This window comes from Drosophila mauritiana, chromosome 3L (genome assembly GCF_004382145.1).
Source record: "Drosophila mauritiana strain mau12 chromosome 3L, ASM438214v1, whole genome shotgun sequence".
Lineage (NCBI taxonomy): Eukaryota > Metazoa > Arthropoda > Insecta > Diptera > Drosophilidae > Drosophila > Drosophila mauritiana.
This window is the reverse complement of record NC_046669.1, coordinates 865,594-892,303: the sequence shown is the minus strand read 5'-3', so window position 1 is coordinate 892,303 and position 26,710 is coordinate 865,594. Positions and strand designations below refer to the sequence as shown.

At 46.1% G+C, this 26,710-nt stretch overlaps 5 protein-coding genes across 7 annotated transcripts in view; all 5 read right to left on the bottom strand.

The window, feature by feature from the left end:
• LOC117141247 (glucose transporter type 1) overlaps nt 1–8,209 on the bottom strand; it is a 74,988-nt gene extending 66,779 nt beyond the window's left edge. Inside the window, exons 1-2 of the mRNA XM_033304613.1 lie at nt 8,094–8,209; nt 6,485–6,655 (exon numbers count right to left, since the gene is read on the bottom strand). The gene's annotated coding sequence lies outside the window, so the exon portion shown is untranslated. The remainder of the gene's footprint in view (nt 1–6,484; nt 6,656–8,093) is intronic.
• A 1,803-nt stretch (nt 8,210–10,012) lies between these two features.
• Nucleotides 10,013–13,173, bottom strand: LOC117141168 (insulinoma-associated protein 1b). Its single transcript, XM_033304504.1, has one exon. The coding sequence runs from the start codon at nt 12,983–12,985 to the stop codon at nt 11,579–11,581; it is 1,407 nt and encodes a 468-aa protein (XP_033160395.1). The 5' UTR covers nt 12,986–13,173; the 3' UTR covers nt 10,013–11,578.
• Nucleotides 13,174–18,369: 5,196 nt separating this feature from the next.
• Nucleotides 18,370–19,335, bottom strand: LOC117140199. Its single transcript, XM_033302984.1, has one exon. It carries the CDS (start codon nt 19,296–19,298, stop codon nt 18,582–18,584), a length of 717 nt encoding a protein of 238 aa, XP_033158875.1. The 5' UTR covers nt 19,299–19,335; the 3' UTR covers nt 18,370–18,581.
• A 4,112-nt stretch (nt 19,336–23,447) lies between these two features.
• Nucleotides 23,448–24,736, bottom strand: LOC117140525 (glycoprotein-N-acetylgalactosamine 3-beta-galactosyltransferase 1). Of its 3 annotated transcripts, none has more exons than XM_033303507.1 (3): nt 24,258–24,736; nt 23,833–24,202; nt 23,448–23,769 (listed from the first exon to the last, which is right to left on the bottom strand). In XM_033303507.1, exons 1-3 carry the CDS (start codon nt 24,701–24,703, stop codon nt 23,566–23,568), a joined length of 1,020 nt encoding a protein of 339 aa, XP_033159398.1. In that variant the 5' UTR covers nt 24,704–24,736; the 3' UTR covers nt 23,448–23,565. The 3 variants fall into 3 exon arrangements, with proteins under 3 accessions (XP_033159398.1, XP_033159397.1, XP_033159399.1); XM_033303508.1 differs by having other exon boundaries at nt 23,681–23,764; nt 24,258–24,721; XM_033303506.1 differs by having other exon boundaries at nt 23,448–24,202; nt 24,258–24,721.
• Nucleotides 24,737–24,866: 130 nt separating this feature from the next.
• Nucleotides 24,867–26,200, bottom strand: LOC117140526 (glycoprotein-N-acetylgalactosamine 3-beta-galactosyltransferase 1; the record flags this gene model as incomplete). Its single annotated transcript, XM_033303510.1, has 3 exons — nt 24,867–25,192; nt 25,249–25,615; nt 25,671–26,200. Coding segments are annotated over 3 exons (1,116 nt in total), but the record flags the coding sequence as incomplete, so codon positions are not given.
• Between the last annotated feature and the right edge of the window lie 510 nt (nt 26,201–26,710).

The window sequence follows — 26,710 nt, the reverse complement described above, 5'->3', positions numbered from 1 at the left end:
TCAGCGGACAAAGTTTTGTGACCACTTAATGGGCTCCCCCGCCCCGTTTTCGCCGCCACGCCCCCCGCCGATGAGCAGTCAGCGTTCAATGCCAAATAATTGGAAATTAATTTTAGCCTTGCGCTTTCAAAATTAAACCAACTAAAAAATCAATGCAGCGGAGGACAGTGGCAATCGCATTTTTCAGTTCAGTTCAGTTGAGTTTGGTTTGGTTTGGTTTGGGTTTGGGTTAGCCAGCTGCCCAGTTGCCCAGTTGGCCAGTTGGGCGTTTCTGCCATTTTGCGCATTTTGACCAGTCGGTCGCGTTCTCATGGCGTTTGGCGTGTGTCAGGCCAAACTGGCAGTTCAATAATGAATAATAACGGGCCGAGTTAAAAACTTCTGCCCCTCGTTTCGTTTTCGGCTCTCTGTTTTCAGTTTCAGTTTTCAGTTCGCCAGTGGCCCGCTGGGCTGTCACAACAACAAACAACAGCGAATGGCAAAAAACTTTGGCAATATATTTGCAACGCATTACGTGGCATGTCAAGCATTTTATCGCGCGTATTTTTCAATTTTGCTGGAAAGTGGAGACGTGGGGGGCAGCCGTAGGGGGTCTGCCAATGACAACGCCAGGACGCAGGATGCAGGACTCAGGACGCAGGATGCAGGGGGTGCAGCGAAGGAAGCAGGATGCAGGCAATATGCTAGCTGCAAAAATTAAAAGGGGCAAAAAGCAAAGCAGTATAAACACTGGATAGTTGACGCCGCTTTCTGTGACACCTCCTTCACCTCTCACGTCTGCTCATTTCATATTTTTCACCCACATTTCTAAGCTATACACGTAGAGAAATTTCTTCAAGTTACTTGGCTAACTGGATTGGCGCTCATAGAGCCCTACTCAGTCGCAATTTTTCGCCGTGTACCCGTTTTTTCTAATGCCCTGGTGCCTGGTCATATATTTCTTGGTCGACGCAAAGATAAGAGGACAGCCAGCAAGTCGAGTGCTCCTTCGTGGCAGGCGAATGCAACCTTGCCGAAAAAAACAAAATATGGAAAAAATTCGTGGGGGGATCTGGGGCCAGGAACACCCATTGAAACACATTTCCGATGGACGCCTCATATCCGGTGGTGTGTGAGCGTTGAGCACAAACAGGAAACACATTATAGCAGCTGGTAGACAGACTTATGTGTGGCACTGTTTGAGAAATTGTTACACACGCTGGTTGCTGTCAGTGACACAGTTGTTGTTGTTGCTGCTGCCAGGATTGAGGATCTCGGATTGTTGCTTGTTTTGCTTGCTCGCTCGCCTGTTGTTATTGCACCATTTTTTACTAGAATTTTGTACATTTTTGGGTAAATAAGTAAACAGTGAGCAATGTGAGTTATGCCAAAAGAACCGCACCAACTCCCAAACACACACACACACAGGACAGATAAACGAGGCAGCGTGTGTGTGTGAGTATGAGTTGCATAATGGCCGCCAGGACTCATCTATCAAAATGCGCGCCTGGCGAAGTGCAAAAAGTGTTGCATACTTTGCAGCGCAACGAGCTTGAGTCTGAAAAACTGTTGTGTTCTGTCCTTTCGAGTCCAAGCCCAAAAAAATACGTATGTTACCTCCCCCGCCACCGCGGCGTATAAAAAGCTTTTGACAATTCGAGATGGTGGCAGAGAAAAACAGCGACAACCGCAAAAAGTTCTGACTGCCCACTGAGGAATTGGTAATTCGCAAGGATAACAAGACCAGCAGGACTCGGACAGCAGTTAGGTACAAATCGAACTGGGTCGCCTCGGTTTAATTACTGTAATGCCATTAGATAGGCAACTTTGAGGTAGTTTACATACTGTTATACACATACATAATTTTATTAGCCAAGGAAACATGGGGAAAGCTTAATATCTAACAGTTTGTTGAAGTCTACGAATTTTCCGACATTATTAGCCAATTTAGATGCAATATGTGTGCTTTTAAAATTCCCTATTTCACTGAAATCCTCTGGCCACTTATTAATAGCAGCCAATTTGTTGATGTTTCGGAATCAATGGCTATCAATTCCGAACGAAAATATTTACTGTTTATGGGTAACTTCTTTGCAAACACAAAATACCCTTGCCAGCCCAGCGAAGTGGGCATACGATTTCAGCCTGAAGAATGCTAAATTTAGCACAGGCAGCCAAAGAAAATGGCCCCCGGTAAATTGCTCATTTATTTGCAGCTGTCAATATCAATAACAAATGGTTGTTCTGCCTCGAACAAGCACACATGGAAATGAAAGTGGACGTGGGCGGGGAAAAAACCGAGAAAAACCGACACATTCACACGGCTTGGCTTACTAATTTCGTTCCCGGAAAATGGGCCACTATCCACTCACTATCCACTGCCGACTCAACCGAACATTTGCCTTTTCGAGACACTGGTAACTTTAGGCCTCGGCCGCACTTGACGGGACCAGTAATAAAATAAATGAGCCGCCATTCTTTTAAATTGAGTTTAATAAACGTCACACTTCATCGACGAGAGCACTAAGGACCCCGAAACACAATCTGCAACCCGAAAACACGCTTGACTGACCCCTGCGAAAGGAGGCTGCCCAAATGAACTATGAAAACGCTGGGACAACATGCATACTTGTGCCTTTTCTATTTTTTGGCACAAAGGCCGCACACCCGAACACACACATACTTATTTATTATTCCCCAAGCGTTTGACCACCGCCAGCAAACTAAGCCCGAACAAAAAATAACACGAAAGTTACTTTTGGGCCAAGTGGAGGACGAGCCGCATTCAAATGCCGTCTAATTTAGTTGCCTGCTGCATTGTGCGGTCCTGCCGCCACCTATGGCCACTATACACACGGCTATATCCATACATCCATATCCATATCTGGCCAAAAGTAGCCCAGCTTTATGACCTCCGAGTTGTGCAACAGCATCGCGCGAGTCGCTTACATGAGATTGTAATTACGATAAGAGGGCCGAACAGGAGCTCGGAGATGTTCTTGCCCATAAACAGCCAAATGAGCCAAATAAATGTTATTTATAAAATTCAGGCAACTGCAGAGGGAGCAGCAACCATAGTCAGAATACCAGATACCCATCACTGACATCACAATAAACGGAAAGTTATTTTTGTGCACGCATTTCAGAGCCATATACTCAAAATGACTCGCTATACTATGTTCCGTAGTGCGACAAGATGGCCTACAAGTTGGCATACCCTATCACTTTTGAGCTAGAGGGTATACAACGTTTGAGAATTTCCCGCGAAAGGCTGAGCTCGCCAATCGCTTGAGCTTTGTTCGCAAGCCAATTGCGATTTATGTTTATATTTATATGCCCTTCCGCATAAAATTCATGCGATATCAAATCATGCTCGCATATAGGTAACTAAAAATGGCAAACACACACACACACACGTAAGGCCAAGACAGACACACATACACATACACATGCAGACAGATGGCGACCATTCAGGCGTTCGACTTTTGGTTTTGGCTTACAGCTTTTGTGCCACGGCGTTATGTAAACATTCAGGGCATCGGATCGCTTGCCAGCAATGAGCAGGCATGCCATGCATAGATATATAAATCCATCTATCTATATAATAGAAGGGGGCAGAAGGCGTGGCAGGTCGAAGGCGCCGTTTGCCGCGCTCAGACGATTGAGATATATTTATTAAGCGCTCATTCGCAGAAACTCAGCAAGGAAGGCTTGTTTATGGCCAAAAACAAATCTCGCCAGCTTTTTGGGGGTAAGGTAACAAAAGTAGAGTTAAAGAATCTGTGAGGCGCACATCGTTCAAAACACATAAATAAAGAGACAGAGGGGATTCAGAGGGGATGGAGGGATTCTGTAAGCAAACATGCAGTATTTATTTATGGTCAAAACGCACAAGAAATGCAGGTTGAACATTGAAAACAAAAATAAATTAAGTTAACTTAAGGTTAGAAATAAATACGAGTTCAATAGTGCTCTTTGATTGCTGTTGACCTCGCTGATCAGGACACTGGGTCCTTTGATTGGTGGCTAATTAAAGTGGCAAATCAAAGGCCAGGGCCGAGCAAATGTTGGCGCAGCACGGTCACAATGGAGAGCCCTGTTGGTGGGGCCGCATTAATAGAGCGTGAATTTTAGCGCAAACACACACAGGCTGGCACACCCACAAACACACACTGGAGGGCGTTGTGTGTGCGCATTTATAGCCCGCAATGTTTTGCCAATCAAAACCCCAAAGTCATTTCATTATTGGCTTTGCGTAATCGTCGTCAAAGCGTCTCCGACCAAAAGTCAATAGCGGAGAAAAGGAGACCCGATCCGCGGAGCCAGGACCTGGATATCCGAGGGCGTGGAGCCGCCTGCAGCGTTTGGATGGAACGCTCCGGAACGCTGGGACGTGCATGCAGTGAAGCGAATGGAAGGCAAATATTTTTACTTTGACACGGCGACCCAGGGATTGGGAATCGCTCCCGCTGCTGCTCCAACTCGCCCTGCATCCCGCAGCCCCGCAACTCGTCCTTATTGTCAAAAAGTGTAAATGACACAGTTCGTTAAACGCGACATCGAGACATCGATGCTGGATACAAAGATACATAGAACTGGGCTGCGACAGATGGCAGAAGGGAGTTCTCTGGGCAGATCCGAGGATTATGCACGCTGGGGCGTGGCCCACAGCGGCGGCCGAAAAGGATTGCAGGCAAACATTAATGGAGGGCACAGGCCCATTTGCCCTGCCGATTTTCGTGAAGAATGTATGACAAATATTTTATGCGCCCATCATAAAGGAACCGCAAAAGGGTTTCCAAAAGGGGCTCCACAAGCGGATAACTGCAGAAGATGGCGAGTATCTCGCAGATAGCCAGATACAAATCGCAGGACCCAAAGAGCACACAGCCAAATAAGGCAAGGGCATAAAAGCTCACAACGAAGGCACTAAATAACAACAAAAGGGAGTCGTGCACCGAGAGAAAATATGAAATACTTTGCCACTTGTGGAAATAGCGTGTATAAACATTTAAATTAAATAATAAAGTAAAACATTTATGGGTGGCTACGTCGGGCAATAATATCATTTTTCGCGGTGTAGAGTGAAGCTTTGATGTTTCTGGGGAAGCCCCGCAAAGGAGAGTGCGGAAGGCAAGAAAAAAGGATGCCAAAGGATAGCGAAGAGCGGCGGATAACAACAGAGGCGAAAGGTGCAAATAATGTCAGGCCCCAAAAAGTGTGCTACACATGTTGACATTGCCCGTGCGTGCATGTGTGAGTGTGCGTTGGCCGTGCCTGTGTGTGTTTGCGATTTGCTTTATGTGTGTGTTGACGTGAGAATTTGCACGTTCTTTGTTATGCACGCGTGTAAATGTTTCGCTGGATCCAGATTCAGTTTCCGATGCTGATTCCATTTTCGAAACCGAAAGAACGAATTGAAAAACTAAACAAACTTTGCCTGCGCGCAAATGTTTTATTTGTCTGCCGCACACAAACAAACACAAGCAGACACACACATGCGAAGATGTCAGGGAGATACCCCCAAATGCACTGCGATTTCTGCTCCAAATTCGTTTCGATGGCAAAGGGTTTCCCCGATTTGGCCCCAGCTTTTTTCTGTCTGCACACAAACTTTGCGGCCTCCTTTAGTTGTTATAATATAACGAAAAAATATATGTATAAACAGGACGAAGTGAGTGTGTGTTTGAGGTCGAGTTGATTGCTTAAGTAAACGCACTGGGGCAGGCAAAAAAAATGTTCGTGGCCAAGTTGATTCGCTGAAGTTTGCTGGCTGGCTAAGAAAATTGCTCGCTGGCTTTTCTTACTGCGGCTCAATTTCGGACGCCCAGTGATTTTTGCTTATTTTTATTAATAGACTTTTTTGTGAAACGCCAAACAATATTTTCGGCCTTCGGAAGTGTGTGCACTTCAAATTATGCTACATGCTGCGGAAAACCCTTTTCGCAGGACCAGCGGCTGTTTATAAAGGATACAGTTGCTGGCAAGGATGCCTAATCCGCAAATGGACATTTCGACCGGGGAAGGGGCTGGGAACTTTTCACAACTTTTTATTCTCGCTGATTGCTGATTGAAAACCGAACGGAGACCCAAATTCGGGTTGATTTTCGGCTCGGAGTGATGGTCCTGGAAAGTGAGTAATTAATTCTTGTGTTGGCTTTCAGGGGCTGCTGAAATTGGGTCTATATTTATTTCTATATGTGGTTTTATTTAGAGAAGCTGCCTTACACCTTGAATAAGTAATTAGAAGCCTTCAAAAACGCCAATAAACAGGTCGTCAATGTAATTTAACAGATTGAAATCAGTCTTGAGTTTGTCATAAAGTATACTTGGTAAATAGCTAAGAAAAAAAACCAAAATTATTAGAAATCACTGAGTAGTTTCTTCTTGACGGTTGAGCAACTAACCATTTTGTTGCACTCCTGGATTCAGAGCACAAAATGCCAGCTAGTTTTCCCCGCCGCTTTCCCCAATCTTAATGTGAACAGACAGTCGGTTGACTCACCTTTTTTCCAGGCAGCGGAGACTCCTTCTCGGTTTAGCTCGCTCGATTCGGCAGTCAATTGGGCACACACATCAATCAAGTACTTCAACAAGTTTTTCTCTATTTTGTTTGGTCTCTGTCTTGGTTTAGTTTTGGATTAGGTGAGCTTGGTTTAGTTTGGTTTAGATTGAACTGCAGTTGGCATAGTTATGGTTGAGGAATTTATTAATATTATTGCGGCTCACTCGAGAGAATAGTGTAGTATTTTCTGGCACATTGCCAGCCAATTAGTGGGTTAACTTTCGGGCTGAAATTAACGCAGTGGATATGCGGTAATTCGCCAAAGGAATGTTCAAGGCAGCGTAAAGGGACAAAAGGACGCACATGTGGCAAGCTTCTCTCTGCTCTGCGGCATTTGCGACCATGTCTGGGTGAGCATTTAAGACCGAGGGACAGATAAATGTCAGAAGGTTATGGTGTTAATGTCGCTTTTATTTAAAACGGATATTGGGCGAAGAACAAAGGCGGGCCGGAGCAATAAAAAATAAATTAAATGGAAAATGCACGGAGAGTGCTGCGGAAAATGGGGAAAACGGGGAAGAGAGAGATAGAGAGCGAAGGCGCGAATGTGTCACGGATTTCATTGCTCATTGAATACGCATTCATTTCACAAAGGAAAAAGGAGCACAGGACCTGCCAGCCATTCAGGCAGCCGCCTCAATCGAGTCACTCAGTCTGCGTACGTAAGCAGCGAAGGACATTCACACAGATACAACCACACATACACACACACACAGCACGCTGAGAGCCACACGCACACATACACAAACCAATACAGACGGAGAGTAAGCCACAGAGCCCGCAGAGAAAATCAAAACTACGCGCACACACTGCCCAAATTTCTGTTCTGACAAATTTCCATGTGTATGTGCGCGTTTTGTTGTAATTTGCCATTTTGGCAATTGCAATCCTTTGCATTTTATTGAATTTTACAAACACAAAGGAGCCACGCAGACACACAAGCACACGCACGCGTTTAAAAGCAGGCCACACACTCAAACAATAACAACACTTTTTGTCATAATATTTTCATACATTATCCTGCGTGCCTTTCGACTTTCCACATTTTCCACATTATTTTCGAGTTCTGTGCGGCAAATGTTTGCTTAATTCGTTTAATTTTGGCTGAGCTTGTGTTTTAATTTCCTTGGGGTAAACGGAATTTTCATACGCGTTCGAGTTGAGTGTGCTGAAATCGCAGGATTCGCTGCTACTTGCGGAACCGCCCTAAAACAGTCGGGAGAAAAACTGAAAATGAAAATTGCTGAAAAATTCACCCAAGGCAAGCAGCAGTGGCAGCGGGAAAACGGACAAAAGCTTTTCCGCGCTCCGCAAGCAAAAGTACCCGTATTTTGGCACAGAGAGCGAGCGTGGAAAGCTCAATCAATAAGTCGAGCTGCTCTCTTTCACAGGACATCCCCATCCAGAACCACCCACCCAGTCACCACCCCCTGGGGCCATAGCACATGCTGCGACTTTGAACGAACTGTTTTCTCTGGGCTTTTCCAATTTTCGTAGAAACTAACACCTCATCTCGACTCGCAAGCCACTATTTTGAGTCACTATTTACCGGATGGAAATCTGAGACGCGACCCGTAAACCGCAACCGTAGACCGTTCACGGACAGCGAATCTGCTTGAGACCTTTCCTCCACTTTGCACTGGGGCTACGGCACTTGGTTTTCCGGACTTGCGATCCACACGTCTGACTGCCAGAATGGCCACAACATGAATGTCAGGTGTGCGATTCCGGCTGAGACTCCAATTCGGCACTCCAAGTCCTCCTCTGTGTAGGCGTCTCTCCGCCGGAGAAAATTTCCCGATAACCGTTATTTCCTTGGACAGTCGAAGCTGCCAACTTAACGCCGGGTTGCATTTCGATGGCTGCCAGGACCTGCGACTTCGCAGTGTTGCACGGGCTTTCGCAATCAGTTGGAGCTTTTGAAGCTTTCGGGCCTTATAAGCAGCTTCATTAGTTTTAAACATCTAAGAGCCTTTCCACGTATTGTTTGTATTTAAGTAAATGGAGAAAATATTACAGTTATTCAAAGTTATTCAATTTGAAAAGGCGTGTTGCAACTTTAAATAGCATAGCTTCAAAGGATTTTCGCAGCATTGTAAATGAATTTTCTTAGGACTTTAAATGCCATGATCAAATGGATTTCAAAGATCGCAAATAATTACCCAGCATGTTAGTATGAAAATATCCTTTCATATCATCAGCAGGATCTCCAACTTTAACAACAACATACATAACAACAATTTGCATATTGAAAAACCCCTTGGGCGGGCAATTCTAAGTGGTCTGCCGAAGATGATGGTAATCAAATGGATTACTCGAGTGGTCGGCACTTCAAATCTGCCAATCGCGCTCATCAATCTGTCAACTCCTTGGAGGAGTGCCATTAGAACACATGGCCACTTGGGCGAACAAAGGACCTGCATAAGGTAGTCTCAAACGGATTTCAAAACCTCCAAGCCTCTCAAGGTGCAAATTAGCAGAGCAGCAGGATAAGAGCCCAGAGGATCTGAAAGGTAGTAAGATCCTTCGAGCAGCTGCCTTTGACCCGCAGAAATGGAAACTTGTTGGACATCGAGCCACCTAATGCGGGTACCACAGTACTGGAATGCCCCGTGCCAAGGTGCAAACTGCAAAACGTATCGGTTTCGAGATCATTTTATTAGTACTTTATGTTTTTTGTTTGCCTCGGGCCTTCGACACAGATGTTGGTGACTTACGGCTGCTGCATCACCCCCTTGAAAACATCGACAGGGTAGTTTTGCGGCATGATTTTACACAATTTTCGCTGTGCGAGGGGAAGGACATCCACATCTTTTGACGCTTTAAATTGATTCACACCGCGCACGCAACTGCCACCCCCGCATCCTTTAGTTTTATTTCGCTGCACCCTCGCATCCCGTACTATCCTAGCATATCCTGGAATATCCTGTTCCGCTTTTTTCCGTGCTGTCATGCATTTGTATTTGATTAAACATTTTTTACGCGTTTCCGTTGAGGGCATCATTAGTTTGGCACGTTTAGAGTTTCACTATGGACCAGAGACTGAGTTGAAAACACCCTGGGATTCCACCCCATCGTCATCAAGTTTCCTCGTCCTTAGCCCAGTGCCCAAATGCATCTGTCCGATTCGATGGTCCACTTCCGCTTTTCCGCCTTGGCAGTTAGTGTGTTTTGGTATTTGTTTTAGTCAGTCCCAGATCGATGGACCATGTCAATGGCCCTTAATGGCATTTCATTACTGCAGTTCGGCGCTATTTGGGCATGATTATGAGGAATCACCCAAGGAGCACTCATCATTATTGTTTACCAGACTTGCAACCCCCGCATAGATGATATATGAGCACCTCGCCACAATTATAAAGCAATCATCGGGGGTTTGTTTTCCCTAACAACCCAAAGAGAACCCAACAAGAAGTTTCCATTTTCAGTTTTGCGTTTTTATTCAAGAGCTTTTATAATTTACAATTTTTATGGTTTTTCCAAGATTTCGTTTTGTATAAAAATATATTGTTTTCAGATAAATATATGTCGATTACATCTTAGACTTCATATAATTAAAAAGGGTCCTCAAGAGTTTGTTCTTGTATAAAAATAGAGGGTGTATATTACGTATAAAAATACTTGGTTCAAAGACCTGTTTCCTCTTAGCTTATTGTTAATGCACAATCGAGCACAACGATTCTCTTGTAAACTTGAAGCTTAGACTGTAGTATCACAAAATCTCAACCGATATGGTTACATATGATATAGCTTAGAGTTAGTTAATTCCTAGATTGAGCGAAAGTTTCCCTTTTCGTTGTACTCTGCGGTTACAACCAATTTACACATACTGATGCTAAGGAACAATAGCGCTGTGATATTGTCCCGATATCGGGGATTACTTATTCTATGGCTTTAAGTACACAACCGCCGGTTCTGAAGCCTGGGGCCCTTATAGCTAGGTTGTACTGTTCAATACTTTGACTGGTAGTGAGACGCTGGTCCAATGTCCGTTTCTATGCCTAACTAAACTAACTAAACTAAACTGAGAACAAGCTGATTCCGCTGGTATCTTAGGTGGCTAAAATGACTAGAGCTCACACTCGACTTTGGTTCACCAACACTGGGCTTGGATTTGCTATAAACTAGGATTGGTTTGCTTTTTGGTTTGATTCGAACTTAAACACTATTACTGCACAATTTTGCCTGAATTTTGGTTTCGGTATATAACCAGAATATGACTAAAGCTGTATCCGAAATTGAAGAACGATATATGTTTGTACAAACTTAGTAAGATCGAACTGAAGCTGACTTATAGTAATGATTTACCCTAAGTGACTAGAAGGAATGCAAGAACTTGTGACTAGAATGACGAGAAATTTCCAGATTGAAAAACTTGTTAAAGGGTTGAATTTTGGGCAGAATATTAACTGGAAAATGATTGGCGAGAAAGGCAAGGATGATACAGGATGAGAGTGAGTCATGAGGAAATTAGTATGAAAGTGTGAAAAGCTATGTGATGATTAGTAGTAGGAAGAATGAAAGATGATAGGGGTGATGAATGATGCAGAATGATGTCGGGGCAAAAGAATTGAACGAGGAGTAGATAGAATAGTATTAGTTTTAAATCATTGGTTAGTTGCTTTGGCTTTCGTTGTAGGTTCATTGCACTCCCAAAAGTTTCTAAACTAGCTAAACCTAGAGACTGGTTGAAATGCCTTCCTGGTACACAAGAGACACCCTTTTGGAGATCGTATTGAAGCTGACTAGTGCCAAGATTCTTTGGATTCACTGACTAGAAATTAAGTTACAACTAAATTGCCTGTGAAATGTGGGCCGAAGTACGGATACAAACTAGAGTCTGACTAGAATTGAACTCATTTTGCGAACGAAACTGAATCGGTTAAGAACTAAACTGTATAGCTAACTAAGTGTACGAAGTGGAAAACGAAATTTCCGTGGAATATAACTAATTCTTTGGTCTGTTTTAGCTGCATCGGGTTTGGTGTTCAACTAGAAACTAAACTTAACATTAAAAATAAATCTCACTCGATTTCAGTGGGCCATGGTGGTGTGCTGGATGACGGAGGCGCAGTTCCTCAAGTTGGTCAGAGCCGCGGCAGCAATGCTTTCCTCCTCCGTGAGGCCATGTTCCACAATCTGGAGCCGTCCGTATCCCGCAGATGAGGCGGAGGAGCTGGAGTCCGAGAGGTAGTCGTTGTCATAGTCGTAGTTCTCCCTGGCATTGGACCCCACCACGTAGACGCCCTCATCGGAGTGCGAACTGCTGGCGGAGGAGGAGGTGGACACCGCTTGGTTGAAGTGAAAACTGCCCGTGATAGTTGTGGTGGTGGCCTTCATTTCCAACTGCTTGTCCACCGGCTTTTCCTTCTTCTGATGGGTCAGCTGGTGCTTCCTCAGGTAGGCGGCCCTCTTGAACTTCTTGCCGCACTCCTGGCAATCGAAGGCCAGTTCCTCCTCCGACTTTTTCTCCACTTGCTGCTTTTCCGGCTGGTTGGTGGTATTGCGATTCTCCTTTTTGGACGCCTCCTTCCTCGGCTTGTGCCACCGGCGATGGGAGGCCAAGTTAGCAGGACAATTGAACTGCTTGCCGCACTCGGGACACCGGTACTCCAGCAGAACGATGCAGGCGCACCTGTGCCGGGCCAGTCCGAAGGCGTCCTCGAACTTGATCTTGCACAGCCGGCAGACATAGTCCCCGATCACGTTCTTGATGGCGGCCAGTTCCGCCTTGGTCTCCTCAGTGATCTCAACTATGTTGTACTTGGGGTCAATGTCGCCGTTGCTGTACTGCATCGATCCATCGGTGATGTCTTCGAGCGGTCGGATGACGGTGCCCGAGACGGGGGAACTAGTCTCCTCATCGAACTTCAGCTTGCGAGTGGCTTTATTGCGCGAGGGCTTTCCCGAGGAAGTGGTGGCCTTGTTGGTTTTAGGCGCAGATTCTGCCACTTTGACGGGTTTCGCTGGTGTGGCTTCTACTGTTTCCACCGGAACGTCCTCCTTTTTGGCCATTTTAGCCGGCTGTTCGTCGTCATAGCTCTCCCGGCTCAATTTACGCTTCCCTGCTGGACTCTGCGGTGGTGTTGGGGGTTTCACCGGCAGCTCCTCCGCCTTGGACACCTCCACCTGCACCTCGCTGGAACTAGCACTCGTATTTTCGCTGTACACCTCCGCGAATGTGGCCGCCATGGGCACATCGCTGCTGGGCAGTGGTGAGGGCAGCTTCAGCGTTAGATCCAGCGGTATTTCGCACCTGGTTTTCAGGTTCAGGTATCGACTGCGGTACTTGGGGGGCAGCGAGGCCACGGTGGTCAGCAGGCCCAGGCCATGGGGCATCCCCTTGTGCTGCAACTGGATGCCAATGCTGTGCGGGTGGCTGAGCTTTTCAGTGGGCTCCGCGGGGGCTGGAATCGGTATCGGTGTCTGTATCTGGGCCATGGCATCGATGGGACTTTCAACTTAAAACTTCAACGTGGCAAAACGAAAACGGAGTAGAACGGGGAACGTAGAACGGGAACTAAGCAAACTTAACAACAAACTGATAACGTTGATCCTCGCGGACTGGGACTCTATGCAGAAGACCTCCAGTCGGCTCGACGTTTGTGCTGCGAATGACGTTCGGTGGACTCGGTGGCGGCTATTTATGTGTACCACAGACCAAAGGAAAGCGAAACCGAAACTCGAAATCATTGTTTGTGCCGGCGTCCTGGAAATACATTTCAACCCCCTTTTCGGCCGAAGTCGTTGTCCTTTTTCGACGCCGGCAGAGCCGCAAAAGCCGGAATCTTTTGTTAGCAATCACACACACATTAGTCACCCTTTTTTCCACACACATACACACGGAGTGAAAGTCCTGCGCACACACACACAGACACACATTCTCCCGTTTTGCGGCCAGGACAATGCACTCGGAGAAATCAATGTGCGACAGCTGTTGTTTCGGGACCCGAAATTGCCACGCACCAAAATCGCAGCACCTTCCTAGGCAAATGTGTATGTTTGTGTATTCAGCGGAAATCTGAGCAGCACATTGTCCTTATTTTTGCCAAAAACAGCTGACACCCATGGAGTCGTTAATTGAGCATGTAACCATGAGGTTCATCAATAGATCGGGGATATCCTTGCGCCAAAAGGTGAATTGTTCTTTGTTGCCATTTGGTGCAACAGCTGTTGGCCAAGATGGTTATAAAAGTAAACAATGTAACAAGTAATACTGGCTGGAAAGTACATCAACCTAGATCATAGTTTGGATTGCTATCTCTTTTTTGAGTTTTTCATACATGTTATATACAAATTTCGCGAGGTGTACTTTGCGGCACTGCATTTATCAGCCTCAGACGACTAAGCTCGTCAAGTTCGCTTTTGGTGGGGTAGGTAACAGACTAACAGACTAGCAGACACAACTTGGGTTCGAACTTCGAACTTCACCACCGCGGAGCTTGGCGCACAATCGCTTGTATCCTCGTATCCTTGTTGCTGTAACGGTAGCTGTGTCTGTGTGCGAGTATCCTGGACACTCGTCCGTGTGAGTGCTTTGCATTAATGTAATCGAAATGCGAAGCCGACTGAGCTGACTGAGCCGACAGTGGTTGCCATGAAAGGAATGCACTTTCGATTCCCGTCGAGGGCTTTCGTCGCAGGATTCGCTGGATTCGCAGGACTCTCGCTCTTGGAAAATATGGCATATTATGTTGAACACGCCGCCATTGTTGTTGTTCTTGTATTACGGTAGGCACGTGCATGGCAACGATTGCCACCCCAAAACGGGCTGACAATGTCCGCACTAAAAGAAAATACACCCAAATTACATAGTTAATCTAAGATTTATATTTTTATTTCAGCTTTATATTTAGTTGTATTTATTACCTCCGCTAGAAGGTTATAATATAGATTGTACAATGAATGCAATGCGCTACTCATATTGATTTTCTCGCAGTGCACGGTTGAAAGTGCAGAGAGTATTCCCAAGGCGATCCTGTCGCAGCAGGGTGGCCTTTTGCCAGGGGAATCGATGTTTGCCATGCAGCTTAGAATTAAAATAGCGCACGCATCCGAGGCCAAATCCTGGCCCAAACTTCGGATCGAGTGAATCGGCGGAGAAGGCAACAAAAGTCTCAGAAGTGCGTCAGCCACGCGAGCATTGTCCTGAAGGTCCTGTCGTCCTTCGGCCGCGATGGCTGCCATCCGAAGGTCCTGAAAGGCATCGCAGATACACTGATTCAAAATCCATCCCCGTGCCGGGTGGCGAATGTCCTCCCCTCCAGAGCTTCGGTGATGCCTTGCCAACTTATTCCTGTCAGTCACAAATGCCGCCTTATTTGCGATTCACTAAAGAGAGCGAAAAAGGAAACGGGAAATCAAGCCATCAAAAAGGACGAAAATTGATTAATCTGAGACAAGCCCATTGAAACGGATTAGTGCGCGTTGGTTAGAGGCTTCTCTGCGGTTATCATCATCCATCAGATCAGAGTGCACTTTTGATATTTCCATTGAATATGATCTCTGCACTTGTTTCTAAGGGGGAACAATGGGTAATACATTTCTCTGCGTGTATCCTTCAGAAATCCGCTTTGACTGCTCCGATTTCTGCGCTCCAAGGCGTTCTTGGCACAAATTTGCACTCGACAAACACCCACGACAGCCCGTGGAGAAGTGCCCCGACCACTGGGATATGGTCTCTATGTCGTCTCATAGGGAGTACGCATTCTGTTTGCTGTTCGGTACATTGCTAACCCTTAAGTGCATCTTTTTATGGTAATTTCAAGGGCTCGGCCCCACCTCGGATCTGTCTGCGTGTCCTGGGCGGGATCCTTGCTCCCTGTGGCGGCTGCTTGGCAATAATTAATGTTCGAAAATGCATCGTTTATGCGGCATAATGCACTTGCATTTCCATTCTCGTTTTCATCTGGCTGTGTGTGTCTCAAAAGGCTTTTTAGCCTTTCAGCTTTTGAGCCTGCAAGCCGCGTGCACTTTTGCTTGGGCAGCTCCTCAAGGATCCACTCCACTTGTAGCACATGTTGCCCATTGTGGCGATGAGGCTGCCTTTTCGGGGTTCAGTCCTGTCAATCCTTTCCAATCTTGCCACTGAGCTGTAATTAAATTTTTCGCTTTCATAATTTCATGCAATTTCTGCTGCTCGAATGGGAATGTGATTTGGTTTCCAGGGCGCGAAGGTTTTTAATTGCATTTCATTTGTTTCTGGCAAAGGGGAAGTCGAGAAATCTGCTAACAATTTGCCTTACTCCATTGGGTATTCAAATTGAAAGCTCCAAATTTGCCGTATCTCCGGGTGATTCAGCCGCCAATAAGCCAGGCTCAGCATGTGTGGTTTAATAGTAAATACCCCACTGAGTTCAGGGATTGTTGTATTTTGGTAAGCTAATCTAAAGAGAATGGAAAACAAGTTGCCATAAGATCCAATCATTGTGTGCTTGCCAAAAGCCGATTACCAAAATCTATGCCTTTTGGTAGGACGATTTTTTGAAGGACTCATCCACCAATTACGGTTCTCCCCCGAAATGAGAATTTTAATAATAGTCCTTCAGCTGAGCGTCATGCTCAAATTTGAATAATAACAATTATAATTTTAGCTGCCATAAGCGTATGCAATTTTCCAATGCAGCTTCGTTTTTTAGGGGTGTGAATATTTATAATTGCATTTCTGGCGAGTGATGACGGGGTGCCTCACCAGTCCGTAAGTGACTAACTTTATTTAGCAGCATCTTAAATTGAAATCCCAATAAGCCAATTGCAGCATGTGTGTGTTCAAAGAAAGTCCATCCACCGGGCTTAAGGAATTTGCTCGCAAATCCCACTTTGCCGCCAACAAAACTCCCCGGAATATGGCCAGTGACTAACCCCGGGAAAACCTGGCATAATTATGGTCGAGCTCGTATTCCTACAGTTGTGCGGCATGCTTAAAAATAAATACACACAATAAAAACGCGCCGCAGGACACAGAAACCCACAGAGCGAGTGAGACGGAGAACTGGCAATTCGCACAGGGTTCAAAACTGCGAAACAAACAGAGAAAAGCAAAACAATCACAATTCACAATTCTGTCGGGTGTCGAAGTGCTCTGGGCACGCGACCGGCGACCAACGTTCATTTGCCGCTGTCGCTAATGTCCTGTGCCAAGGATTCCAGGCTGCGAATTGGTCCGGTGCACATTCGAGCGAATGTGTATTCATACGGCGGCATGTGCGGCGAGGAAATCACAATGCAACCACCAGAGTCCTCCATCCGAAATCCCAGTTCCTAGTTTCCAGTTCCCAGTTCCCAGTTCCCTCCCCAAAAGTCAAAGGCTGGCAATCGAAGCCGAAAATTTAGCCAGGTGCATTTTCAAACACCAAACACAACACACGAGCCACATAGCGGCACCACTGTGAAAAGTGCGACAGGGGTCGACAGTGAGGACTGGCTATGGTGCACGCTGGCTATAATATATAATATGTTATTCAATGTGAAGGTGTTTTTTTTCTAGTTTTAAAGTTCCCTCGATACATAGATGGTTTTGTATTTCCCAACATACTATAGAAATAGTTATTTTGAAGTAACCAAGATCATCCATCCATATTTTCACTGTAAACGCTAGAAAGCAGAGCTCAAGCGTGGCGCGATTTGGAAACCGCTCGAGTCTGAGGCTGTTGCTGATTTCGAATAGGGTTTTTAAAGCGCTGCGCCCTCGGGGGTGGCAAATGCACCCAGATTGGAAGGAGGGCTGCTCCGCTCGCATATCCGCATGTCAGTCACAGTGCATGAGCGTCTAGGGAGGTTTTAGGTTTTAGAGGCGGCGGCGAAATATAAAATATTTCATTTTTACCCCTTGGCTCACTTATCAGACTATGCATATAAAATTCCAATTGGACGCGTTCACCGCAGAAGGACGAAGGAAAAGGTGGTGGGGCGGATACTCCCTTCGCGTTTTATGCCTAAGCCTGCCAAGATCCTGTGCAGGATTCCCCCTCAAGCTGAGGCTCCACTTAGAGAAAAATAGCGAAACTTTACAGATGTTATATTTGTATAACATAACATTTGAGGCATATATTTTGAAATTTAATGAAATAGGATGTCCCCATATACATAATTCTACAATTATGAACAGAAAATCATAAAAATCATCATATGTTCAATGCCAATTTCTCTCAGTGTCCTTCTGCTGCTGTGCGAAAATTGCACGACTTGCGCTTCTGCTTTTGACAATGGCCTCACATTAACTAGTTTCCGCTGCACTCGCAGTCGCAATCCCAGCTCCGAGCCCAATCCCACTGCCAATGCCAATGCCGGTTCCACTTTTAATGAGTAACTGAGCGAAATGGGAACTTCATTATAAAAGCACCCCATTCGCAGGACCCCCTCCGCCTTCCCGCGACGCTTCCTGTTTGGTTTGTTTCAATTAAATCGCATGTGCGACCCACGAACAGGCGCAGGACACCAGGCAGGCGGCATTAAAGCCGAGGCCCAGGACACCATTCGCCGGGACACATTGCAGGACACATGGCTCATCTGTTACTTAATCATGGCATTGCCATGGATACGCGTACCTCGCATTGCGAGGGTGCCGCCTTTGAGTCCGACCTTTGAGCAGCCAGTACGGATATTTATTGTTATTGCCCGGGGGGAACGAGATTTCTCCGTCTGTTTGGAGAGCGGGAACACTGGCTTAAAGCACTGGCCATATTCCGATTCGGTGGTATTTCCCAGGGCTTCAATGTGCCATTCACGTGGAAATGGTTCTGTGATTGACTTGCAGTTCCATGTAGCAGATAAATTGGGGATTGAAAATTGTATGATATTAAATGCTAAATTTTAAAACAATTGAATTATGTTCTTCACGCCTTCGGGCATGTAATTTTAATCGCTATATGCTTGTTAAGTAATGTTAAATATACTGGACCAGAATTTCCACACCTACAACAACAATATTATATAATATATAATTATCACATTAATATCTTAGTATGATAATACTTGAGAGGTTATTAAGGTTTGTTCATTGGGATAATCTATTGATACCCAGTTCCACATTGAATCTCTAGTACAGGTAATCCGTGTAATCGTAGCTCGGAAAGGTGACGTTGCTCCAACCGAACTGATAACGGATAAGGTCGTCCACACCACCCACATCCACGCCCAGTCTCTGGAGTTCAGCGGTGATGGCCTTGCCGGGTGGAGTGGCCAAAACTCTTTCGTAAACTGGGCGCAAGGCCACCAGACGACGCCAGAGTTCCGACAGAAGAGGACTGGTTTGGGTGGCACTGGGTTCCAGAAGGGATCGGATCAGTTGCACTGGGTAGATCTGCACGAACTCCGCTTGGAATCCCTGGATTCCATTTACGATCTGCGCCCAGTAGGGATACTTATTGAAGATCTTGATCTCCAGTTCCAGGTAATCAAAGATCTTGGGTCCACCGCCGGACAGGATCAACTGCTGCGTGACCCACTGCTGCAGTTGGCGCACTTCGGGTTGGTTGATCAACTGCCGGTAGAATCGATAGGCGGGCAGGGAGTTGATGGCCCTGATCACACCTTGGAAGTCGATGTCGTTGAGGAGGTAGGTCTGCACCAGTTTCTCGATGTTGCCCACCGGTATCTGTCGGATCACCGCCTTCAGCTCCAAGGCAAAGTTGTTCTGCAGAGCGAGGGTTCCATTCTGACCATACGACCGGATCGGAGCCAAAAAAGCGGGTGTGGCAGGGGGAAAAGCCACCAGGCAACAGAAGCCCAAGAAAGCACAACCGATGAACCGCATCCTGATCAGTGTTCACTCCAAGAACTAGCCGACTTTGCCTATTTCCTCGCCGCTTTTATAGCGAAGTGCCATCTCTGTTATCTGACTTTCTGTTTGTGACTTAGCTGCCTCTTATCGGAGGCAGTTTGCTTTACAATCTGACGTGGTCCACACAGGTGGGAAACGGGAAGATCTGACAAGATTAAGGGAGTCTATTTACAACCCTTAGTCACTTGGGTTTGCTTAGCAGGCGACCATTCTCATTAGCACGACCAACTGGAATCCAAAAGTTAGTACCAGGGTACTGAGAAAAGATTTTCATTCATACATCTGCAAAAGCTAAGAAAGGTATCAAAACAAATCGGTCGGATGTGCATATAAAAAACATTCTATTTGATTTAAGTAAGCACTTAATTATTTATTTCTTCAACTTTCGGACACGTACTTGAGATAACAGGGAATCACAAAAATACTTAACAAATTTCTAACTATTCGAGGCAGACGACTTCACAGTCCATAAATCGCAGCTTTCTTACTTGGAAAGAATTTGGTCAAGACAGACAACATTTTATTATTTTTATAGAAACAATGATGTCACTTTTAATTAAATAAAGAGTTTGAAAAACAAATGGAATTCCAGCTGGCTGGGGAATTGATCAAAGCTCAGATTTGGCCACAATCTTCAGCCTAGATCTCCAACACACAAATTTAAAGGACTCCCTTGGTCAAGTGTAGTCCTTTGGATTCTGGAATAAAATAAGCAGCATGTAATCGACAGATGTGAGTGCGTAATTAGTTAGTTAGTTTCCTTTACCCGATCGCATATCCGGTCCAGGCGACATTAGTTCCACTCGAGGGAGTCCTTTCGGAATGTTTCATTCACGATAATTAGCATTGGCCAGGACACGCCTCCTCTTCAGAGCCAGAAAACAAAGAAGAAAATTCCAATCGAGCAGGAAACTGACAGATTTGCTGTATAATTTGGAAATTATAAAACTTGGCCAGAGTCTGCAGAGCCGGAGAATCCAGAGAGATGCAGGACGAAGCCACCCCAAAAAAAAAGAACAAGAGCTGGGCGGTTAGGGAGATTTAGGGTGATTTCGTCTAGGGGGTTGGTTTTAGTCCGCCCGAGCATAAGTATTTCGGTTGGCCAGGGGCGATCGCATGTTTGGTTATCGGAATCGTAAGGGGAGTTGGGCTGGCAGCTGCGAAAAATAGTAAGTATTGTTGAACGAACGAACCCCTTGCAGTGCTTGATAAATCATGTGTAAAGGTATTTGTGCAAAGTTTTCGGGTTTTATTTCCTATCTTGCACGTTCGATTTGCGGCAGCTGCAGCAGGAAATCCCGATGCTGGCGTTGGAAAAGTGGGAAACAGGAAAATAGGAAAAGCCAGTGTTGCCATGGAAAGCATTTACAAAAACGAACGGCTTGCAGAAGGAAAATATTTCGTTTTTAATTGATTTGGCATGCTTCAATTTAACGCTTGGCTGCCACTTCCTCTTTTGCATGCGAGTCCTGCACGTGTCCTTTTTAGTTTTCTATAAATTTCAATATTTTTACAAGCATATATACTATATGTGAAATGCACTTCCGCCGCATGACATGCCAATGAGTCAGAGGCCTGCAAGGAATCCGAGCCTAAGGTCCTTTCCTCTCCTCTCCTCTCCTTTCCTTGCCCAGCTACAGGTATGTCTTGGGGTTAGTCCTTCGCCTCAACACAACACCTCTTCCCTTCCCCGTTTGGCACGCGTCAAAAAAGCGAAGGGCGAGAAGTCAGTGAATTATTCTTAGGGGTTGCTCATTGGGTTTTTCTTATAAGAAGCATTCCTCAGCCGGAAGGAGCAAAGCAACACGTTCAAGACATTGTTGAGTCACCACTGAAATTATTATTACCCCCGGAGGTCCGCTGTCGTCCTCACTTTACCCCAGTGTGCTGGCATTTATACCCCTCAAAGGAGCACCGCGAACCTTCAGGATCAGCGTTCTTATCGAAGGCGCCTCCTTCGGGGCTTGTCCTTTTAGGGTCCTTTCATTCAGCAACCCATTCATTCATTCCCTCGTCACCTAATTGAGATATGGCGCGGAGGAGAGGAGGAAGACGACAAACCAGAACGAGCCCATAAAAGGGCCAATTCCTTTTGCCGTCTAAGTGCCAATTGTAGGTTTCACTTTAGGCTACAAATTGAAACGCCCCTTGCCAGGACCCTCGTCCTTCTTCTGCCCTCATCCTTCTCCCCTTGTTTACCTTTTCTCAGTCTGCCCGGGCTTCCCTTGAGGAGAAGCCATTAAATTGATTATAAGACATTGTTGAAATGTGTAAACTGTTCCGTCTCAGACATTCGGTCGCCGAGGGAAGTCCCCTTTTTATCTCCCTTTCTCTGTCTGAGTCTCACTTTCTCAGTTTCTCCCTGCTAGTGTTTGGGTATCTCCGAGGGCGTGGCATCGTTGAGTGAAGTCGAAGCTGAGGAATTCAACTAATTAGAGGGGAAGAACCGGAGTTGCTCGCAATAAAATAGGTGTTGAGGGACCATTTCGGTTGGTAATGGGTTCACCTCAAGGGGTTACCGAAGGCAGCGGAGTTCTTGCTGTTTTATTGAGCCAAAAGGTGTGTCTGAGGTGGTTACCAAGGAGTTCCCCCGAGAAGTCAGCTGAAACCACAGCTTATAATGCATTGTTCTTGGGGTTAATGCCCGGAAATGACTTAAGGTGTCAACAAAGATCGTTTTGCAGGGGATTTTGGTAATAATGCTAATGGGTAAAGAAGTAAGTAAAGGGACGAAGCTGTTCGTCTTAAAGTGGTCTTTGAAATGCATTAATGTGTAAGAAAATAAGTAAACCAAATGAGCAGGGACGCAGTTAATCGAAGTTACTTTACCTATGATCCTTGCTCACCTTAGATAATTTATTAAGGTCTGATCTAAACAGTTATATACACAAACAAGATAGTTAAAAATCAAATGGAAATTTTATACGAAGGTCCAATGACTTTCCCCGCCCCTAGATCCTGTCTAGCTGAAAAAGTCAGCAGCTGCCGCAGGCGGGCCTTTATCGCAATCACTGATAGGAGTTACGACCCGGAAATCTGTAGGGGACCCGCTGTACGGCCCGTTAACCAGGACACGTGTGCATTAGCATATATGTACACACATATGTATAGTATGTCGGAATTACAAAATATATAGGAGCTCTGTTTCGAAAGCTCCCTGCACAAAAAGCCGAGCAAATGGGCGACTATTAGGGGAAACAAAGCAAGCAGCGCAGGCGCGACTGGGGTTCGGAATTCAGATACAGACACTGAAACTGGGTTGGGCACGTTCCAGAGGTTTTTTGGACCAGGACCACCACCCCTGGCTTGGATAGCGGCACACAGGCAGTTCGGGGTACCAGCTGCCTTGCCAAAACGAGTTTATCCTTATCCAAGAGCCCATGGCTGTCTGAGCTCGCGTGCCGTCAGTCCGGTTTTAACTCCCCTCCGAGCTCATTTCGTTGCTCATAAATAACAATGCAATGATCCCCAGGTATTTTTCACGTGTTTGTCACGTTTCGCTCGATTTTCCGGTTCTCGATTCCCTCAATTCCCTCACTAATCTCCCCTCGGAAAACGGGCACGCGTCCTTTTTGATAAATTGTGCTTTAAAGCGCAGGGCTCGGGTTTTGGATTCTGTTTCTGGAGCAAACGCCCTTGACAAATGGTCAAAACAACTCCGGACGACAGGACGACACTGCCAAGAACGAGACGAACCATTGTCTGCCTTATTGCTGGAATAAATCTTCATCGCTTCCCGGCTCCTGGTTTATTTATCAAGGTGTAGCAATTACATTAAGTCTGGCACGGTTATTGGAAGCAACCCGGGACAAATATCGCAGCTGAGCATGCATCTTCCGGAAGTCCAGACGTGGGGCAGCTTCTGTGGCCCCATCGGGTAGCCAAAAACCCTTGCGTGATGCAGGAGGAACTCCCAGAGGTCAAAGACATTCCCACTGGCTGGGCGAAAGTTGATCTGGGAACTGGAGCAGCAGGCGGGGAACTGAAATCCAACGAATGTTTCCAATTGTGTTTCCAGCTAAGAACATAGCCAGATTTCCCTGATTTCAGTGGATATCTTCAGATACTCTTAGCATGTGAGTTCTTTCTATAACTCGCATTTTCCAGTGGTAAAGTATCTCTCGATTGAACTCTCAATTTAATGTAGAAATATATTTTCTTATGTTCCATATCGTTGATAAAGTATGCAATGCTTGTAGATGAAGGGTTCATAGGCAGGGGTATCCTTGGATATCCTTGGTTAGTTCTTGTTGTCGGTGACTTGTTGGGACCAATACTGCAGCCGCTCGTTCATCTGATGGAATCCCAAGCGCGACGGAAGAGCCCTCGGCGTCCTGTGCAATCCAAAGACTCTCAGGTAGTACAGGAAGAACTCGAAAAGCTCGAACTCAAAGTCTTTGACATAGTGAAAGGATATAGCCGATGCAGCACAGCAGTCACTTCTCTTAAACGAGCAAAACATTACTTTATGAGCATTGTAGTTGTGTGTATAGGCATGCAATCCTACATTTGGCTTGTGGAAGAAGTAGCCCTCCAGCCAGGAGTTAGTTAGGATGGTGGGGAATACCGTGAAGGGATTGACGGGCAGGAAGCGATGGTGTCCCTGGAAGTCCCGGGTGTCTCCCGCTACAACACCCACATCCTGCAGGCAGTGACCGATCTGTACGTCCTCGGGCTCCCCGTTCAACTTGCAGATGGAGGTGCTGTTCAGCGCGAACAGATTCAGACGGCGCAAGGCGTCCCTGCTGAGCACGTAGCCTCCGCCACCGGACATGTAGCCCTGGGAAAAATACGCTTTGAAGCGACAGCCAAAGTACACAGACGACTCCGGATCGTAAGGGTATAGAAACAGGCGCAGATTCTCCATTACAATGTAACTGCAAAGATACATTTCTTAGGCCGTGTGCCCAATGGCCAAATCGCATCACTTACGTGTCATCATCGGCCTTCAGAAACCAGTCGTACTCGTTGAGGTAATGCTCGTGTACGTAGGCCATTCCTGTCCGCACTTTGGCATATAGATTCTTCCGGGATTCGGATTTATTTATCTGAAGTATGTTCAGGCTGGGATCTTTTTGGCTGCTCATGAAGATCAGCTTGTTGCACCGGGCTCCCCATGTCCGATTCACCAGCGCCGCCTTTGTGGCATGCGAAGATGGCATCGTGAGCACCAGGCAAAGTATGCGCACCTCCCTTCTCAACCAGGTAGCCAGGTGCTCTTCCGAGGCCACTGGATACTTAAGTAGAGCCGCCCTCTCACTCGCCCGCAAGTCGTTATTCCTCCACAGCTTCAGGTAGCCTATGAAATCGGTGAGTCGAATGCCCAACATAATGCCTAAGACGAGGAAGATGATGTTCCGAACCATTACCAGGATCATTGTATACTGCGATTGCAGTATTTTCTCTGGTGAGAAGAGATCACATGCTGTGTCCAATTGGCGCAGCAATTTCGTTTATACATTTCGATTAGAGAGTCCGTGAAACAATGCGATTTGTCCGTTGGTAAACTGCTGATGGCAGTCAGTCACAAAGTCTTGGAAGTATGAAAACAATTTGTATTTATTTAATGATATTCTTGAGAGTTTAAAGGCTAATTCTATTTGACTGTCGGTATGCTAAAATAAGTCTTAACTCTGTTAACTATATTATTATTGTTTCAACCACGCGTTGGAATTAGTGCTATTTTCCTGAGCCCACTGATTGAGCTGGTTCTGCAGCTCATCGGGACCCAGTCGGGGTGGCAGCGATCTCTGGGACAAGGGAGTTCCAAAAATGTGCAATCGATACAGCAGGTATTCATACATTTCGAACTCGTGGATTTTGACATAGTGAAAGCTAATTCCCGAAGTCGAGCCAGTTTCATTCACCTGAAACAAAAATTATTAGGGATAATGTAGTACATATTTTGATATACTGTACTTACTGGTTCATAAAATGTCAGTTTGGGCAGCCAATTGTCGGTGGGAAAAGTGGGCAGCATAAACTTGAGGGACAAGGGCAGAAATCGATCCCGGCCCTCCTCATCACGCGAATCGCCTGCAACTACTCCCACATTCTGCAGGCAGAAGCCAATCTGCCTGTCCTCTGAATTGTTGTTGATCGGGCAGAATTGGCTGTTGTTGAAGGCAAAGAGATTGAGCCGACGCAGTGCATCCCGACTCATGACATAGCCGGCCCCTCCGGACATGTAGCCCTGTGGAAAGGTGGTGCGGAATCTGTGGCCAAAGTAGAGCGCTGCCTCGGGATCATAGGGATAGAGCATGAAGCGCAGATTTTCCATTATCACAAAGCTAAAATATGGTTAAAGTGAATATGTGATTTTGGAACTAGCATGCTTTCACTTACGTGTCATCATCTGCCTTGAGGAACCAGTCGTAGTCCTCTCCATGGTTCCGGTACACATACTCCAGTGCCTTCCTCATTTTGAGATACAGGTTGTTCCGCTCCTCGGGCACGCCCACATCGATGACGCCCAGTTCCCGATCCTCCTGGCTGCTGATGAAGATCAGTTTGTTGCAGCGCCTGCCCCACGTGCCCTTCAGTCGTTTAACTCTTGATTGGTGATTCTTCGGCAGGGTCAGCACCATGCAAAGTACCCGTGTTTCGTTATGGAGCCACAGCGCCAGCTCCTCCTCAGTCGCCAGCTGGGGCGTGGCCCCTTCCTCCAGCTGCGTGATGGCCGTGCTCGCGAACTGACTGTCGGTCAGCTGGAAGTACTCTAAGAAGTCCGTCAGTTGAATGCCAATGATGAGGCCCAGCGCCAGGCAGAGTATATTGCGATAAATGGCGAGAGTGTTCCAGGCTGAAACTAACCAGCTCCAGCTGGCATTTGGCGATTCCGCTGAGGGGAACTGGAGGGCACTGGAGTGGAGCTCTTACAAAACGAGCCGGGGGCACAGCGAATGCATTTCGCGGTGTGGCTCATCGCCGCCAGCTGATCGTCGACTGCTCGATGGGCTCGCATCGCAAACGGCTTAAAGAGTCTCCCCCAACTGAGAAAGATCTCGGCAATTAAAGTCACTGAAAGAAACAATTTCAAAGTAGCTTCCAACAAAATAATCTTTATAAAAATAATAAAAAGAGTAAAACCAATTTGTTGAAGGCTGTTAACAAAAACGATTAATCAAGAATATTAATAGACTATCAATATTTAGCTTGCCGGATACGATTTTGTTTCAAGTGCATCTTTCTCAGCCCGGCCAAAACGAGTTTTCAGCTTTGGCTTGTGAATGGCATTTGTAATGAGTCACACGTGGTGCGATGAGTTCGTCTTCGCTGCCATGTCGTCGGTCGTCTTTTTCAGCAAATCTTTCCAATACTCAACAATTGGAAACCAAAACATAAATATATTTGCTCCAAAGTGGCTGCCCATTTCGGCCGACTAG